Below are 16,678 nucleotides of genomic sequence, written 5' to 3'. Positions count from 1 at the left end.
TGTCTCCCTCACTAGTTCTCAAAGGTCTACTGTCTCCCTCACTGGTTCTCACAGGTCTACTGTCTCCCTCGCTGGTTCACACAGGTCTACTGTCTCCCTCACTGGTTCTCACAGGTCTACTGCCTCCCTCACTGGTTCACACAGGTCTACTGCCTCCCTCACTGGTTCTCACAGGTCTACTGTCTCCCTCACTGGTTCACACAGGTCTACTGTCTCCCTCACTGGTTCTCACAGGTCTACTGACTCCCTCACTGGTTCTCACAGGTCTACTGTCTCCCTCACTGGTTCTCACAGGTCTACTGCCTCGCTCACTGGTTCACATATGTCTACTGCATCTCACACTTGTTCACACAGGTCTACTGCCTCCTTCACTGGTTCACACAGGTCTACTGCCTCCTTCACTGGCTCACACAGGTCTACTGCCTCCCTCACTGGTTCACACAGGTCTACTCCCTCCCTGACTGGTTCACACAGGTCTACTGCCTCCCTCACTGGTTCACACAGGTCTACTGCCTCCCTCACTGGTTCACATATGTCTACTGCCTCTCACACTTGTTCACACAGGTCTACTCCCTCCCTCACTGGTTCACACAGGTCTACTGCCTCCTTCACTGGCTCACACAGGTCTACTGCCTCCCTCACTGGTTCACACAGGTCTACTCCCTCCCTCACTGGTTCACACAGGTCTACTGCCTCCCTCACTGGTTCACACAGGTCTACTCCCTCCCTCACTGGTTCACACAGGTCTACTGCCTCCCTCACTGGTTCACACAGGTCTACTGCCTCCCTCACTGGTTCACACAGGTCTACTCCCTCCCTCACTGGTTCACACAGGTCTACTGCCTCCCTCACTGGTTCACACAGGTCTACTGCCTCCCTCACTGGTTCACACAGGTCTACTGCCTCCCTCACTGGTTCACACAGGTCTACTCCCTCCCTCACTGGTTCACACATGTCTACTGCCTCTCACACTTGTTCACACAGGTCTACTCCCTCCCTCACTGGTTCACACAGGTCTACTGCCTCGCTCACTGGTTCACACAGGTCTACTGTCTCCCTCACTGGCTCACACAGGTCTACTGCCTCCTTCACTGGTTCACACAGGTCTACTGCCTCGCTCACTGGTTCACACAGGTCTACTGCCTCCTTCACTGGTTCACACAGGTCTACTGCCTCCTTCACTGGCTCACACAGGCCTACTGCCTCCTTCACTGGCTCACACAGGTCTACTGCCTCCTTCACTGGCTCACACAGGTCTACTGTCTCCCTCACTGGTTCACACATGCCATTGTTTACGGCCTCCTCAGTCATGTACACTGAAGAGACGCTCGCCGCATAATACAACATCTCTCCCAGTACTGATCACTAGTTCCTGAACATTACAGTTCTGTTGACAAATTTCCAGAGACCCTTTCCAGTACTGTTCTTCGAGACATGTACATTACAGTACTTCACAGTAATGCTGTATAATACCACAAACATTTCCATAGTCCCCTTTCCAGTACTGGTCGCTTGATGAAGCATCGAGTGTGCACAGAAATTATAAAATGAAAGTGGAATATGTGTGGTACAAACAAATAGCCGACGGTCATAGTTTCAGAAACTCTGGAAACACTTCACGATCAAAACGAAATATATATTTTATAAGACATATTGACGATATTTTCAATAATTTATACATTTAGGTACTTATTTTGTAACAACTTAACGTATTACATGTCTAAAACTGAGGTATGTATTTTAATACGACATAACACGTATTAATCTTAAAACAACTGCAATAAATAATAAATTTGTGCTTAGGTAATGTATACTCCAGAGAAGTTATGGAAAAATGCATTACTTTTCTTTATCCCGCAAAACAATTGAAGAATCACCAGAGGAGTTCAGTGATGATAGCGTCGCTGGCGTCTGTATTGGAGGTGAGCCTCGTGCAGAGGGCGCTAGAGTACCCGCTCACGACACACTAGACTCAACATCTCGCTGCTGACTAGCTGTGTCAATCCGGTCACGTAACCGTGTCAATAGGGAACCGTGAGGACACCTGCTCGCCAGAAACTGCTGCAATTTACCCACGGTATATCTTCAGAACCACGTGTCGGAAAATCCGACACCATATAATAATATCATACAGGCAGATAATATTGCTGTGTTGTATAAACAAGTTAACCCATAGAAAATGTAACTTGCAGTGGAATTTCCGTCTATAGAAAACGGGATATCATTACCACATACTATTATAAATTCACCACCTATTATGGTGGGAATTATTCTTAAATACATTAGTCTTTGGACTTTACCATCATAAAAACATCTCATATAAATTAACTTAATTATCAGAATTAAAATAGAGTAAATGTGACCCTTCTATCACTTACTGACATCTGGACAATGTAGGCCAGTAGCGTCAGTAACGGGGGAGTGGTCAGCCATTGTTATTGTTGTTAAGACCACAGAGTCGTGGAGCGAATTACGGCTCTTATAAATTCTCTTGGACGAAGTGTTATGGAAGATCAGAGTAGTGATCTGCCATCATCAACACGCTGTCATCAATCTCAAGGGAAGTGTCTTTCCGAAAACTGTTTATCTTTCATTTATGGCCATTAATGTCACCCTAGATATTGGGTGAGCCAGTTAGATCACAAATGATCGACTCAAACAAGGTAATTAAGCCTAGGTCTTTATGGTTCCATGTACAGTGTTTTCTCTGATATAGCTGTCATATATTAGGATTCTGGCTTTAGCTAGCGCCCTTTTGACAGGTCAAGACGAGGAAGCATGCTTTGTGTACCAGTTACTGGGTGATGGAAGCTACCTCAAAGAGGATAATTCGGTGTCTACATCCTAGTTATATCTGGTGGACTAAGGCCTGCTGTACAATAAGATAAGGAACCTCTTCAATGTATGTAGTTAATACTGTTGTTTGATTGGCTGCATATATATAAATTCAATATAAACCCCCCCTAATGTGTAGAGGATCGATTTGTGAGATTATTGCAGAAATACAGTCCACTTAACATCATACAAATTGCTATTGAAGTATACAAATTAACGTAAATATAAATTCTATATAAATTCATATAAATTAAATATATATAAATCTCACAGGTCGGTTCCCACACCACGGGTGCTCCTGTTTCTCATACATGGTGGTGGCCCACTGCTCCTGTTTCTCATACATGGTGGTGGCCCACTGCTCCTGTTTCTCATGCATGGTGGTGGCCCACTGCTCCTGTTTCTCATACATGGTGGTGGCCCACTGCTCCTGTTTCTCATACATGGTGGTGGCCCACTGCTCCTGTTTCTCATGCATGGTGGTGGCCCACTGCTCCTGTTTCTCATGCATGGTGGTGGCCCACTGTTCCTGTTTCTCATACATGGTGGTGGCCCACTGCTCCTGTTTCTCATGCATGGTGGTGGCCCACTGCTCCTGTTTCTCATGCATGGTGGTGGCCCACTGCTCCTGTTTCTCATACATGGTGGTGGCCCACTGCTCCTGTTTCTCATACATGGTGGTGGCCCACTGCTCCTGTTTCTCATGCATGGTGGTGGCCCACTGCTCCTGTTTCTCATACATGGTGGTGGCCCACTGCTCCTGTTTCTCATACATGGTGGTGGCCCACTGCTCCTGTTTCTCATGCATGGTGGTGGCCCACTGCTCCTGTTTCTCATACATGGTGGTGGCCCACTGCTCCTGTTTCTCATACATGGTGGTGGCCCACTGCTCCTGTTTCTCATACATGGTGGTGGCCCACTGCTCCTGTTTCTCATGCATGGTGGTGGCCCACTGTTCCTGTTTCTCATACATGGTGGTGGCCCACTGCTCCTGTTTCTCATACATGGTGGTGGCCCACTGCTCCTGTTTCTCATGCATGGTGGTGGCCCACTGCTCCTGTTTCTCATACATGGTGGTGGCCCACTGCTCCTGTTTCTCATACATGGTGGTGGCCCACTGCTCCTGTTTCTCATGCATGGTGGTGGCCCACTGCTCCTGTTTCTCATACATGGTGGTGGCCCACTGCTCCTGTTTCTCATGCATGGTGGTGGCCCACTGCTCCTGTTTCTCATACATGGTGATGGCCCACTGCTCCTTTTTCTCATACATGGTGGTGGCCCATGACTCCAGTTTCTCATACATGGTGGTGGCCCATGGCTCCAGTTTCTCATACATGGTGGTGGCCCACTGCTCCAGTTTCTCATACATGGTGGTGGCCCACTGCTCCAGTTTGTCATACATGGTGGTGGCCCATGGCTCCAGTTTGTCATACATGGTGGTGGCCCATGGCTCCAGTTTGCCATACATGGTGGCCCACTGCTCCAGTTTCTCATACATGGTGGTGGCCCATGGCTCCAGTTTGCCATACATGGTGGTGGCCCATGGCTCCAGTTTCTCATACATGGTGGTGGCCCATGGCTCCAGTTTCTCATACATGGTGGTGGCCCATGGCTCCAGTTTCTCATACATGGAGGTGGCCCATGGCTCCAGTTTCTCATACATGGTGGTGGCCCATGACTCCAGTTTCTCATACATGGTGGTGGCCCATGACTCCAGTTTCTCATACATGGTGGTGGCCCATGGCTCCTGACTCACATACCTGGGATGGCCACTTTCAGGGTAGATTATGCATTTCAGTTAAACGCTATTCATATGGGAGTTGTTACTGACTATTTAGCACTGCTGTGATAAATAATGCTCTCTGGGGATGATTTTTTTTCCTTCTGTGTATTTATTTGGTAATTGTTTTTTGACAATTTCATTGTATAATTTATAGCAGGAAATCCTGCTATATAGTAGTCCTGCTTTATAGTAGCAAATCCTCATATCGGACATATCATGCTATCACATATATCATATTTATATCCTGCTTTATTGTAGCAAATCCTCATATCGGACATAGACAAGAACACAACCTATAGCACTGTATCATCCTTTGCAGACGACACTAGGATCTTCATGAGAGTAGGCAACATAGAGGACACGGCAAACCTCCAGTCAGATGTAGATCAGGTCTTTCTATGGGCTACAGAAAATAATATGGTGTTTAACGAGGATAAGTTCCAGCTCATGCGCTATGAAAAAAATGAAAATATAAAAACGGAAACCACGTACAAAACTCAGGCAAATCATAACATAGAACGAAAAAGCAATGTAAAGGATCTGGGTGTACTCATGTCGGAAGACCTTACCTTTAAAGAACACAATAAAGTAGCCGTTACAACTGCAAGAAAAATGACAGGTTGGATAACGAGAACTTTTCACACTAGAGGTGCTATACCGATGATGATACTTTTCAAAACGCTAGTGCTCTCTAGAGTGGAGTACTGCTGCACAATGACAGCCCCTTTCAAAGCGGGAGAAATTTCTGACCTGGAGAGCGTGCAGAGATCCTTTACTGCTAGAATCCACTCAGTAAAACATCTAAACTATTGGGACCGACTAAAGAGCCTAAATCTGTACTCCCTTGAGCGCAGGCGGGAGAGATACATAATAATTTACACGTGGAAAATAATTGAGGGGCTGGTCCCAAACCTGCACACAGAAATAACATCACATGAGACCAGAAGACATGGCAGGATGTGCAGAATACCCCCGTTGAAAAGCAGAGGTGCAATAGGTACTCTGAGAGAGAGCTCTATCAACATCAGAGGCCCGAGACTGTTCAACACGCTTCCACTACACATAAGGGGCATAACTGGCAATCCCCTCACAGTGTTCAAGAAAGAACTGGATAAGCACCTCCAAAGGATACCTGATCAACCAGGCTGTGACTCATAAGTCAGGCTGCGAACAGCCGCGTCCAACAGCCTGGTTGATGAGTACGGCAACCAGGAGGCCTGGTCGACGAACGGGCCGCGGGGACGCTAAGCCCCGGAAGCACCTCAAGGTAACCTCAAGGTAAGGAATAGTTTCATATAATTTGGTAATTTGAGACCTGAGTTGACTGTCCACCATGGTAATTTGACCCACTGTTGTCCTTCTCTGTACAGTACGGAATACAGATATTGTTGATATTGCATAGAAACCCACACTTATGTATTTTATGTTAGGATTAACACCAAGAACTTCACACTCGCCTGGGAGCGAAGGACTGAGTACGTGGTTCAAGGTCTCAGTATGCGGATAGGACGAAACTTACATATAATAACGACTACAACTTACGACTAATAAAAAAAATTTAGTCATATATTTATGGTATAATGTAATCAATGCGGTTTACTTTATTTACCACTTTTCAGTATGTTACTGCTGAGTGTGATTTACCTTTAGGTACGGGTGACCTTTAGTGTCTGGGGTGTGTGCACCACACTGTAACAGCCTAACTGTTCATAGTTAAGTATTGTTTATATACTGAATTGAATAGACGCGTTTGCGCGCCCGCACGTTAGTGTGCTGCGAGAGTAAACTCTTGGTGTGGCTTTGCCATAACACATCAGTGCTAGGGAAGAGATTGGTGCAATGGTGTCAAGTGTAATTTTGTATGTGAGTTCCATCACACACTTGCCCTTTTCAGGAATTGGTTCGATGTACTCTTTCTTTGTATGTTGAAGGAAGTAGTGAAGAGTTATATAGTCATGTATGTTATCAGTCGGGAAATTAGTACATAAAAATAGGAGCTTGGCTTATTTGAGGTGACACAACCTGAACTCGGGTCAGGTCGCTAGCGTGGCCGGTGGTGGCACCTTATCCTCCCCCAACCCCAAGATGTCTCATAGCCACATCCTCCCTCAACCCCAAGATGTCTCATAGCCACATCCTCCCTCAACCCCAAGATGTCTCATAGCCACATCCTCCCTCAACCCCAAGATGTCTCATAGCCACATCCTCCCCCAACCCCAAGATGTCTCATAGCCACATCCTCCCTCAACCCCAAGATGTCTCATAGCCACATCCTCCCTCAACCCCAAGATGTCTCATAGCCACATCCTCCCCCAACCCCAAGATGTCTCATAGCCACATCCTCCCTCAACCCCAAGATGTCTCATAGCCACATCCTCCCTCAACCCCAAGATGTCTCATAGCCACATCCTCCCCCAACCCCAAGATGTCTCATAGCCACATCCTCCCTCAACCCCAAGATGTCTCATAGCCACATCCTCCCTCAACCCCAAGATGTCTCATAGCCACATCCTCCCCCAACCCCAAGATGTCTCATAGCCACATCCTCCCTTTGTTTTAATTCTTTACAATCGAGAAATTTATGTTTAGTATTCAATATTGTAATTTAATAACTCAATTTATTCAAGAATCTATGTATTTAACATCATTTTGGTGTAAAGATTCAATCCCTTAACTGGCCCAATACACATTAATTTGGCCTGTGTAATGGATTGATGGCCGTCGGTGTGACTACTGGATCAGGAACAGTGGCTAGTGGAGCAGGAACAGTGTGGCTAGTGGAGCAGGAACAGTGTGGCTAGTGGAGCAGGAACAGTGTGGCTAGTGGAGCAGGAACAGTGGCTAGTGGAGCAGGAACAGTGTGGCTAGTGGAGCAGGAACAGTGGCTAGTGGAGCAGGAACAGTGGCTAGTGGAGCAGGAACAGTGGCTAGTGGAGCAGGAACAGTGTGGCTAGTGGAGCAGGAACAGTGGCTAGTGGAGCAGGAACAGTGGCTAGTGGAGCAGGAACAGTGTGGCTAGTGGAGCAGGAACAGTGGCTAGTGGAGCAGGAACAGTGTGGCTAGTGGAGCAGGAACAGTGGCTAGTGGAGCAGGAACAGTGTGGCTAGTGGAACAGGAACAGTGGCTAGTGGAGCAGGAACAGTGGCTAGTGGAGCAGGAACAGTAGCTAGTGGAGCAGGAACAGTGGCTAGTGGAGCAGGAACAGTGACTAGTGGAGCAGGAACAGTGGCTAGTGGAGCAGGAACAGTGTGGCTAGTGCAGCAGGAACAGTGGCTAGTGGAGCAGGAACAGTGGCTAGTGGAGCAGGAACAGTGGCTAGTGGAGCAGGAACAGTGGCTAGTGGAACAGGAACAGTGGCTAGTGCAGCAGGAACAGTGGCTAGTGGAGCAGGAACAGTGGCTAGTGGAGCAGGAACAGTGGCTAGTGGAGCAGGAACAGTGTGGCTAGTGCAGCAGGAACAGTGGCTAGTGGAGCACGAACAGTGTGGCTAGTGGAGCAGGAACAGTGACTAGTGGAGCAGGAACAGTGTCTAGTGGAGCAGGAACAGTTGCGAGTGGAGCAGGAACAGTGACTAGTGGAGCAGGAACAGTGTCTAGTGGAATAGGAACAGTGTGGCTAGTGGAGCAGGAACAGTGTAGCTAGTGGAGCAGGAACAGTGGCTAGTGGAGCAGGAACAGTGACAAGTGGAGCAGGAACAGTGTGGCTAGTGGAGCAGGAACAGTGTGGCTAGTGGAGCAGGATCAGTGACTAGTGGAGCAGGAACAGTGTCTAGTGGAGCAGGAACAGTGACTAGTGGAGCAGGAACAGTGACAAGTGGAGCAGGAACAGTGACTAGTGGAGCAGGAACAGTGTCTAGTGGAATAGGAACAGTGTGGCTAGTGGAGCAGGAACAGTGTGGCTAGTGCAGCAGGAACAGTGGCTAGTGGAGCAGGAACAGTGACAAGTGGAGCAGGAACAGTGACTAGTGGAGCAGGAACAGTGTCTAGTGGAATAGGAACAGTGTGGCTAGTGGAGCAGGAACAGTGTGGCTAGTGCAGCAGGAACAGTGGCTAGTGGAGCACGAACAGTGTGGCTAGTGGAGCAGGAACAGTGACTAGTGGAGCAGGAACAGTGTCTAGTGGAGCAGGAACAGTTGCGAGTGGAGCAGGAACAGTGTGGCTAGTGGAGCAGGAACAGTAGCTAGTGGAGCAGGAACAGTGGCTAGTGGAGCAGGAACAGTGACTAGTGGAGCAGGAACAGTGTCTAGTGGAATAGGAACAGTGTGGCTAGTGGAGCAGGAACAGTGTGGCTAGTGGAGCAGGAACAGTGGCTAGTGGAGCAGGAACAGTGACAAGTGGAGCAGGAACAGTGTGGCTAGTGGAGCAGGATCAGTGACTAGTGGAGCAGGAACAGTGTCTAGTGGAATAGGAACAGTGTGGCTAGTGGAGCAGGAACAGTGACTAGTGGAGCAGGAACAGTGTGGCTAGTGGAGCAGGATCAGTGACTAGTGGAGCAGGAACAGTGTCTAGTGGAATAGGAACAGTGTGGCTAGTGGAGCAGGAACAGTGGCTAGTGGAGCAGGAACAGTGGCTAGTGGAGCAGGAACAGTGGCTAGTGGAGCAGGAACAGTGGCTAGTGGAGCAGGAACAGTGTGGCTAGTGGAGCAGGAACAGTGGCTAGTGGAGCAGGAACAGTGGCTAGTGGAGCAGGAACAGTGACTAGTGCAGCAGGAACAGTGTGGCTAGTGGAGCAGGAACAGTGGCTAGTGGAGCAGGAACAGTGGCTAGTGGAGCAGGAACCGTGGCTAGTGGAGCAGGAACAGTGGCTAGTGGAGCAGGAACAGTGGCTAGTGGAGCAGGAACAACGACTAGTGGAGCAGGAACCGTGGCTAGTGGAGCAGGAACAGTGGCTAGTGGAGCAGGAACAGTGGCTAGTGGAGCAGGAACAACGACTAGTGGAGCAGGAACCGTGGCTAGTGGAGCAGGAATAGTGGCTAGTGGAGCAGGAACAGTGGCTAGTGGAGCAGGAACAGTGGCTAGTGGAGCAGGAACAGTGGCTAGTGGAGCAGGAACAGTGGCTAGTGGAGCAGGAACAGTGGCTAGTGGAGCAGGAACAGTGGCTAGTGGAGCAGGAACAGTGTGGCTAGTGGAGCAGGAACAGTGGCTAGTGGAGCAGGAACAGTGGCTAGTGGAGCAGGAACAGTGTGGCTAGTGGAGTAGGAACAGTGTGGCTAGTGGAGCAGGAACAGTGGCTAGTGGAGCAGGAACAGTGGCTAGTGGAGCAGGAACAGTGGCTAGTGGAGCAGGAACAGTGGCTAGTGCAGCAGGAACAGTGGCTAGTGGAGCAGGAACAGTGGCTAGTGGAGCAGGAACAGTGACTAGTGGAGCAGGAACAGTGGCTAGTGGAGCAGAAACAGTGTGGCTATTGGAGCAGGAACAGTGGCTAGTGGAGCAGGAACAGTGTGGCTAGTGGAGCAGGAACAGTGGCTATTGGAGCAGGAACAGTGGCTAGTGGAGCAGGAACAGTGGCTAGTGGAGCAGGAACAGTGTGGCTAGTGGAGTAGGAACAGTGGCTAGTGGAGCAGGAACAGTGGCTAGTGGAGCAGGAACAGTGTGGCTAGTGGAGCAGGAACAGTGGCTAGTGGAGCAGGAACAGTGTGGCTATTGGAGCAGAAACAGTGGCTAGTGGAGCAGGAACAGTGGCTAGTGGAGCAGGAACAGTGGCTAGTGGAGCAGGAACAGTGGCTAGTGGAGCAGGAACAGTGACTAGTGGAGCAGGAACAGTGGCTAGTGAAGCAGGAACAGTGTGGCTAGTGGAGCAGGAACAGTGGCTAGTGGAGCAGGAACAGTGTCTAGTGGAGCAGGAACAGTGGCTAGTGGAGCAGGAATAGTGACTAGTGGAGCAGGAACAGTGGCTAGTGGAGCAGGAACAGTGGCTAGTGGAGCAGGAACAGTGTGGCTATTGGAGCAGGAACAGTGTGGCTAGTGGAGTAGGAACAGTGTGGCTAGTAGAGCAGGAACAGTGGCTAGTGGAGCAGGAACAGTGGCTAGTGGAGCAGGAACAGTGTGGCTAGGGGAGCAGGAACAGTGGCTAGTGGATCAGGAACAACGACTAGTGGAGCAGGAACCGTGGCTAGTGGAGCAGGAACAGTGGCTAGTGGAGCAGGAACAGTGACTAGTGGAGCAGGAACAGTGGCTAGTGGAGCAGGAACAGTGGCTAGTGGAGCAGGAACAGTGGCTAGTGGAGCAGGAACAGTGACAAGTGGAGCAGGAACAGTGTGGCTAGTGGAGCAGGAACAGTGACAAGTGGAGCAGGAACAGTGTGGCTAGTGGAGCAGGAACAGTGGCTAGTGGAGCAGGAACAGTGTGGCTAGTGGAGCAGGAACAGTGTGGCTAGTGGAGCAGGAACAGTGGCTAGTGGAGCAGGAACAGTGTGGCTAGTGGAGCAGAAACAGTGGCTAGTGCAGCAGGAACAGTGTGGCTAGTGGAGCAGGAACAGTGGCTAGTGGAGCAGGAACAGTGACAAGTGGAGCAGGAACAGTGTGGCTAGTGGAGCAGGAACAGTGACAAGTGGAGCAGGAACAGTGTGGCTAGTGGAGCAGGAACCGTGGCTAGTGGAGCAGGAACAGTGGCTAGTGGAGCAGGAACAGTGTCTAATGGAGCAGGAACAGTGGCTAGTGGAGCAGGAACAGTGTCTAGTGGAGCAGGAACAGTGGCTAGTGTAGCAGGAACAGTGGCTAGTGGAGCAGGAACAGTGACTAGTGGAGCAGGAACAGTGGCTAATAGAGCAGGAACAGTGGCTAGTGGAGCAGGAACAGTGTGGCTAGTGGAGCAGGAACAGTGGCTAGTGGAGCAGGAACAGTGTGGCTAGTGGAGCAGGAACAGTGGCTAGTGGAGCAGGAACAGTGGCTAGTGGAGCAGGAACAGTGACTAGTGGAGCAGGAACAGTGTCTAGTGGAGCAGGAACAGTGTCTAGTGGAGCAGGAACAGTGTCTAGTGGAGCAGGAACAGTGACTAGTGGAGCAGGAACAGTGGCTAGTGGAGCAGGAACAGTGGCTAATAGAGCAGGAACAGTGGCTAGTGGAGCAGGAACAGTGTGGCTAGTGGAGCAGGAACAGTGGCTAGTGGAGCAGGAACAGTGTGGCTAGTGGAGCAGGAACAGTGGCTAATAGAGCAGGAACAGTGGCTAGTGGAGCAGGAACAGTGGCTAGTGGAGCAGGAACAGTGGCTAGTGGAGCAGGAACAGTGGCTAGTGGAGCAGGAACAGTGACTAGTGGAGCAGGAACAGTGGCTAATAGAGCAGGAACAGTGGCTAGTGGAGCAGGAACAGTGTGGCTAGTGGAGCAGGAACAGTGGCTAGTGGAGCAGGAACAGTGTGGCTAGTGGAGCAGGAACAGTGGCTAGTGGAGCAGGAACAGTGGCTAGTGGAGCAGGAACAGTGACTAGTGGAGCAGGAACAGTGTCTAGTGGAGCAGGAACAGTGTCTAGTGGAGCAGGAACAGTGTCTAGTGGAGCAGGAACAGTGACTAGCGGAGCAGGAACAGTGGCTAGTGGAGCAGGAACAGTGGCTAATAGAGCAGGAACAGTGGCTAGTGGAGCAGGAACAGTGTGGCTAGTGGAGCAGGAACAGTGGCTAGTGGAGCAGGAACAGTGTGGCTAGTGGAGCAGGAACAGTGTGGCTAGTGGAGCAGGAACAGTGACTAGTGGAGCAGGAACAGTGACTAGTGGAGCAGGAACAGTGGCTAGTGGAGCAGGAACAGTGACTAGTGGAGCAGGAACCGTGGCTAGTGCAGCAGGAACAGTGGCTAGTGGAGCAGGAACAGTGTGGCTAGTGGAGCAGGAACAGTGGCTAGTGGAGCAGGAACAACGACTAGTGGAGCAGGAACAGTGGCTAGTGGAGCAGGAACAGTGACAAGTGGAGCAGGAACAGTGGCTAGTGGAGCAGGAACAGTGACTAGTGGAGCAGGAACAGTGGCTAGTGGAGCAGAAACAGTGTGGCTATTGGAGCAGGAACAGTGGCTAGTGGAGCAGGAACAGTGTGGCTAGTGGAGCAGGAACAGTGGCTATTGGAGCAGGAACAGTGGCTAGTGGAGCAGGAACAGTGGCTAGTGGAGCAGGAACAGTGTGGCTAGTGGAGTAGGAACAGTGGCTAGTGGAGCAGGAACAGTGGCTAGTGGAGCAGGAACAGTGACTAGTGGAGCAGGAACAGTGGCTAATGGAGCAGAAACAGTGTGGCTATTGGAGCAGGAACAGTGGCTAGTGGAGCAGGAACAGTGTGGCTAGTGGAGCAGGAACAGTGGCTATTGGAGCAGGAACAGTGGCTAGTGGAGCAGGAACAGTGGCTAGTGGAGCAGGAACAGTGTGGCTAGTGGAGTAGGAACAGTGGCTAGTGGAGCAGGAACAGTGGCTAGTGGAGCAGGAACAGTGTGGCTAGTGGAGCAGGAACAGTGGCTAGTGGAGCAGGAACAGTGTGGCTATTGGAGCAGAAACAGTGGCTAGTGGAGCAGGAACAGTGGCTAGTGGAGCAGGAACAGTGGCTAGTGGAGCAGGAACAGTGGCTAGTGGAGCAGGAACAGTGACTAGTGGAGCAGGAACAGTGGCTAGTGAAGCAGGAACAGTGTGGCTAGTGGAGCAGGAACAGTGGCTAGTGGAGCAGGAACAGTGTCTAGTGGAGCAGGAACAGTGGCTAGTGGAGCAGGAATAGTGACTAGTGGAGCAGGAACAGTGGCTAGTGGAGCAGGAACAGTGGCTAGTGGAGCAGGAACAGTGTGGCTATTGGAGCAGGAACAGTGTGGCTAGTGGAGTAGGAACAGTGTGGCTAGTAGAGCAGGAACAGTGGCTAGTGGAGCAGGAACAGTGGCTAGTGGAGCAGGAACAGTGTGGCTAGGGGAGCAGGAACAGTGGCTAGTGGATCAGGAACAACGACTAGTGGAGCAGGAACCGTGGCTAGTGGAGCAGGAACAGTGGCTAGTGGAGCAGGAACAGTGACTAGTGGAGCAGGAACAGTGGCTAGTGGAGCAGGAACAGTGGCTAGTGGAGCAGGAACAGTGGCTAGTGGAGCAGGAACAGTGACAAGTGGAGCAGGAACAGTGTGGCTAGTGGAGCAGGAACAGTGACAAGTGGAGCAGGAACAGTGTGGCTAGTGGAGCAGGAACAGTGGCTAGTGGAGCAGGAACAGTGTGGCTAGTGGAGCAGGAACAGTGTGGCTAGTGGAGCAGGAACAGTGGCTAGTGGAGCAGGAACAGTGTGGCTAGTGGAGCAGAAACAGTGGCTAGTGCAGCAGGAACAGTGTGGCTAGTGGAGCAGGAACAGTGGCTAGTGGAGCAGGAACAGTGACAAGTGGAGCAGGAACAGTGTGGCTAGTGGAGCAGGAACAGTGACAAGTGGAGCAGGAACAGTGTGGCTAGTGGAGCAGGAACCGTGGCTAGTGGAGCAGGAACAGTGGCTAGTGGAGCAGGAACAGTGTCTAATGGAGCAGGAACAGTGGCTAGTGGAGCAGGAACAGTGTCTAGTGGAGCAGGAACAGTGGCTAGTGTAGCAGGAACAGTGGCTAGTGGAGCAGGAACAGTGACTAGTGGAGCAGGAACAGTGGCTAATAGAGCAGGAACAGTGGCTAGTGGAGCAGGAACAGTGTGGCTAGTGGAGCAGGAACAGTGGCTAGTGGAGCAGGAACAGTGTGGCTAGTGGAGCAGGAACAGTGGCTAGTGGAGCAGGAACAGTGGCTAGTGGAGCAGGAACAGTGACTAGTGGAGCAGGAACAGTGTCTAGTGGAGCAGGAACAGTGTCTAGTGGAGCAGGAACAGTGTCTAGTGGAGCAGGAACAGTGACTAGTGGAGCAGGAACAGTGGCTAGTGGAGCAGGAACAGTGGCTAATAGAGCAGGAACAGTGGCTAGTGGAGCAGGAACAGTGTGGCTAGTGGAGCAGGAACAGTGGCTAGTGGAGCAGGAACAGTGTGGCTAGTGGAGCAGGAACAGTGGCTAATAGAGCAGGAACAGTGGCTAGTGGAGCAGGAACAGTGGCTAGTGGAGCAGGAACAGTGGCTAGTGGAGCAGGAACAGTGGCTAGTGGAGCAGGAACAGTGACTAGTGGAGCAGGAACAGTGGCTAATAGAGCAGGAACAGTGGCTAGTGGAGCAGGAACAGTGTGGCTAGTGGAGCAGGAACAGTGGCTAGTGGAGCAGGAACAGTGTGGCTAGTGGAGCAGGAACAGTGGCTAGTGGAGCAGGAACAGTGGCTAGTGGAGCAGGAACAGTGACTAGTGGAGCAGGAACAGTGTCTAGTGGAGCAGGAACAGTGTCTAGTGGAGCAGGAACAGTGTCTAGTGGAGCAGGAACAGTGACTAGCGGAGCTGGAACAGTGGCTAGTGGAGCAGGAACAGTGGCTAATAGAGCAGGAACAGTGGCTAGTGGAGCAGGAACAGTGTGGCTAGTGGAGCAGGAACAGTGGCTAGTGGAGCAGGAACAGTGTGGCTAGTGGAGCAGGAACAGTGTGGCTAGTGGAGCAGGAACAGTGACTAGTGGAGCAGGAACAGTGACTAGTGGAGCAGGAACAGTGGCTAGTGGAGCAGGAACAGTGACTAGTGGAGCAGGAACCGTGGCTAGTGCAGCAGGAACAGTGGCTAGTGGAGCAGGAACAGTGTGGCTAGTGGAGCAGGAACAGTGGCTAGTGGAGCAGGAACAACGACTAGTGGAGCAGGAACAGTGGCTAGTGGAGCAGGAACAGTGACAAGTGGAGCAGGAACAGTGACAAGTGGAGCAGGAACAGTGTGGCTAGTGGAGCAGGAACAGTGACTAGTGGAGCAGGAAAAATGGCTAATAGAGCAGAAACAGTGACTAGTGGAGCAGGAACAGTGACTAGTGGAGCAGGAACAGTGACTAGTGGAGCAGGAACAGTGGCTAGTGCAGCAGGAACAGTGACTAGTGGAGCAGGAAAAATGGCTAATAGAGCAGAAACAGTGACTAGTGGAGCAGGAACAGTGACTAGTGGAGCAGGAACAGTGACTAGTGGAGCAGGAACAGTGGCTAGTGCAGCAGAAACAGTGGCTAGTGCAGCAGGAACAGTGACTAGTGGAGCAGGAACAGTGGCTAGTGGAGCAGGAACAGTGACTAGTGGAGCAGGAACAGTGGCTAGTGCAGCAGGAACAGTGGCTAGTGCAGCAGGAACAGTGACTAGTGGAGCAGGAACAGTGGCTAGTGCAGCAGGAACAGTGGCTAGTGCAGCAGGAACATTTGGACTTAGTGTGAATTAAAGTAAAGTTGTTATTTGAAGTTTACTACACTGTTTGAGATCCAAATCATTGCCTCTAGAAAATATCAGGGAGGTAATGGAGTTATAGAGTGTAGTTCACATAGTTTGTGATAAAAAATTATTTTATTGATATTATGGTGTTTAGCAGATTTTCCCCATCATATTATTTCTGAATCCACGATCCTGTGTTACTATGTTATAAGTGTCCCGTAGTTCCACCAAACATTCTTATATAGTATATATTCTCTCTTAATTGGTGTAAACCACATTTAACGTAAAAATGTTTCCCCCTCTCCCCCATTATCATGGAATTGGGGATTCACATTCTTGGTTTCCTGGAGCTAATTGTCTGATCCCTCCTTTGCAGTCTATTGGCTTAATTTTACCGTGGGTATAAAGGTGGTGGTGGCAGTTTTAAAGTCTCTTCAATAAGCTTGGGTATAGTCCAAGGCTTGGTGAATTATTGTAGCCTATAGGAGCAGTGTTCTCATACCCGTGGCACCTAGTGATCACACACTAAGTGTACAAGGCAGCTCTGGGGGCTACAAGTGTTCTTATACCCGTAGCACCTGGTGATCACACACTGTGTACAAGGCAGCTCTGGGGGCTACAAGTGTTCTTGTACCCGTGGCTCCTGGTGATCACACACCAAGTGTACAAGGCAGCTCTAGGGGCTACAAGTGTTCTTATACCCGTGGCACCTGGTGATCACACACTAAGTGTACAAGGCAGCTCTGGGGGCTACAAGTGTTCTTGTACCCGTGGCACCTGGTGATCACACACCTAGTGTACAAGGCAGCTCTGGGGGCTACAAGTGTTCTTATACCCGTGGCAC

The 16,678-nt window shown here is 50.5% G+C and overlaps 4 protein-coding genes across 4 annotated transcripts; 1 reads left to right on the top strand and 3 right to left on the bottom strand.

Moving 5' to 3' along the window:
• Positions 1-546: 546 nt before the first annotated feature.
• Positions 547-954, bottom strand: LOC138365020 (variable charge X-linked protein 3B-like). The gene has a single exon (XM_069325116.1). The coding sequence runs from the start codon at positions 952-954 to the stop codon at positions 547-549; it is 408 nt and encodes a 135-aa protein (XP_069181217.1).
• Positions 955-966: 12 nt separating this feature from the next.
• LOC138365019 (variable charge X-linked protein 1-like) lies at positions 967-1,347 on the bottom strand. The gene has a single exon (XM_069325115.1). The coding sequence runs from the start codon at positions 1,345-1,347 to the stop codon at positions 967-969; it is 381 nt and encodes a 126-aa protein (XP_069181216.1).
• A 1,738-nt stretch (positions 1,348-3,085) lies between these two features.
• LOC138365018 (apolipoprotein A-IV-like) lies at positions 3,086-4,564 on the bottom strand. Its single transcript, XM_069325114.1, has one exon. It carries the CDS (start codon positions 4,562-4,564, stop codon positions 3,086-3,088), a length of 1,479 nt encoding a protein of 492 aa, XP_069181215.1.
• A 10,839-nt stretch (positions 4,565-15,403) lies between these two features.
• Positions 15,404-15,844, top strand: LOC138365017 (uncharacterized). The gene has a single exon (XM_069325113.1). The coding sequence runs from the start codon at positions 15,404-15,406 to the stop codon at positions 15,842-15,844; it is 441 nt and encodes a 146-aa protein (XP_069181214.1).
• The last annotated feature ends 834 nt before the right edge of the window (positions 15,845-16,678 follow it).

Source organism: Procambarus clarkii, chromosome 15, assembly GCF_040958095.1.
Source record: "Procambarus clarkii isolate CNS0578487 chromosome 15, FALCON_Pclarkii_2.0, whole genome shotgun sequence".
Classification (NCBI taxonomy): Eukaryota; Metazoa; Arthropoda; class Malacostraca; order Decapoda; family Cambaridae; genus Procambarus; species Procambarus clarkii.
Note: the sequence above shows the minus strand (reverse complement) of the source record. Positions and strands in the feature narration are given on the sequence as shown.

Bases quoted from the DNA above. Each gene is read 5' to 3' on its own strand.
- LOC138365018 (XM_069325114.1), bottom strand. From the start codon at position 4,564: ATGTATGAGAAACTGGAGTCATGGGCCACCACCATGTATGAGAAACTG.
- LOC138365019 (XM_069325115.1), bottom strand. From the start codon at position 1,347: ATGTTGTATTATGCGGCGAGCGTCTCTTCAGTGTACATGACTGAGGAG.
- LOC138365020 (XM_069325116.1), bottom strand. From the start codon at position 954: ATGTGTGAACCAGTGAGGGAGGGAGTAGACCTGTGTGAACCAGTGAGG.
- LOC138365017 (XM_069325113.1), top strand. From the start codon at position 15,404: ATGGCTAATAGAGCAGAAACAGTGACTAGTGGAGCAGGAACAGTGACT.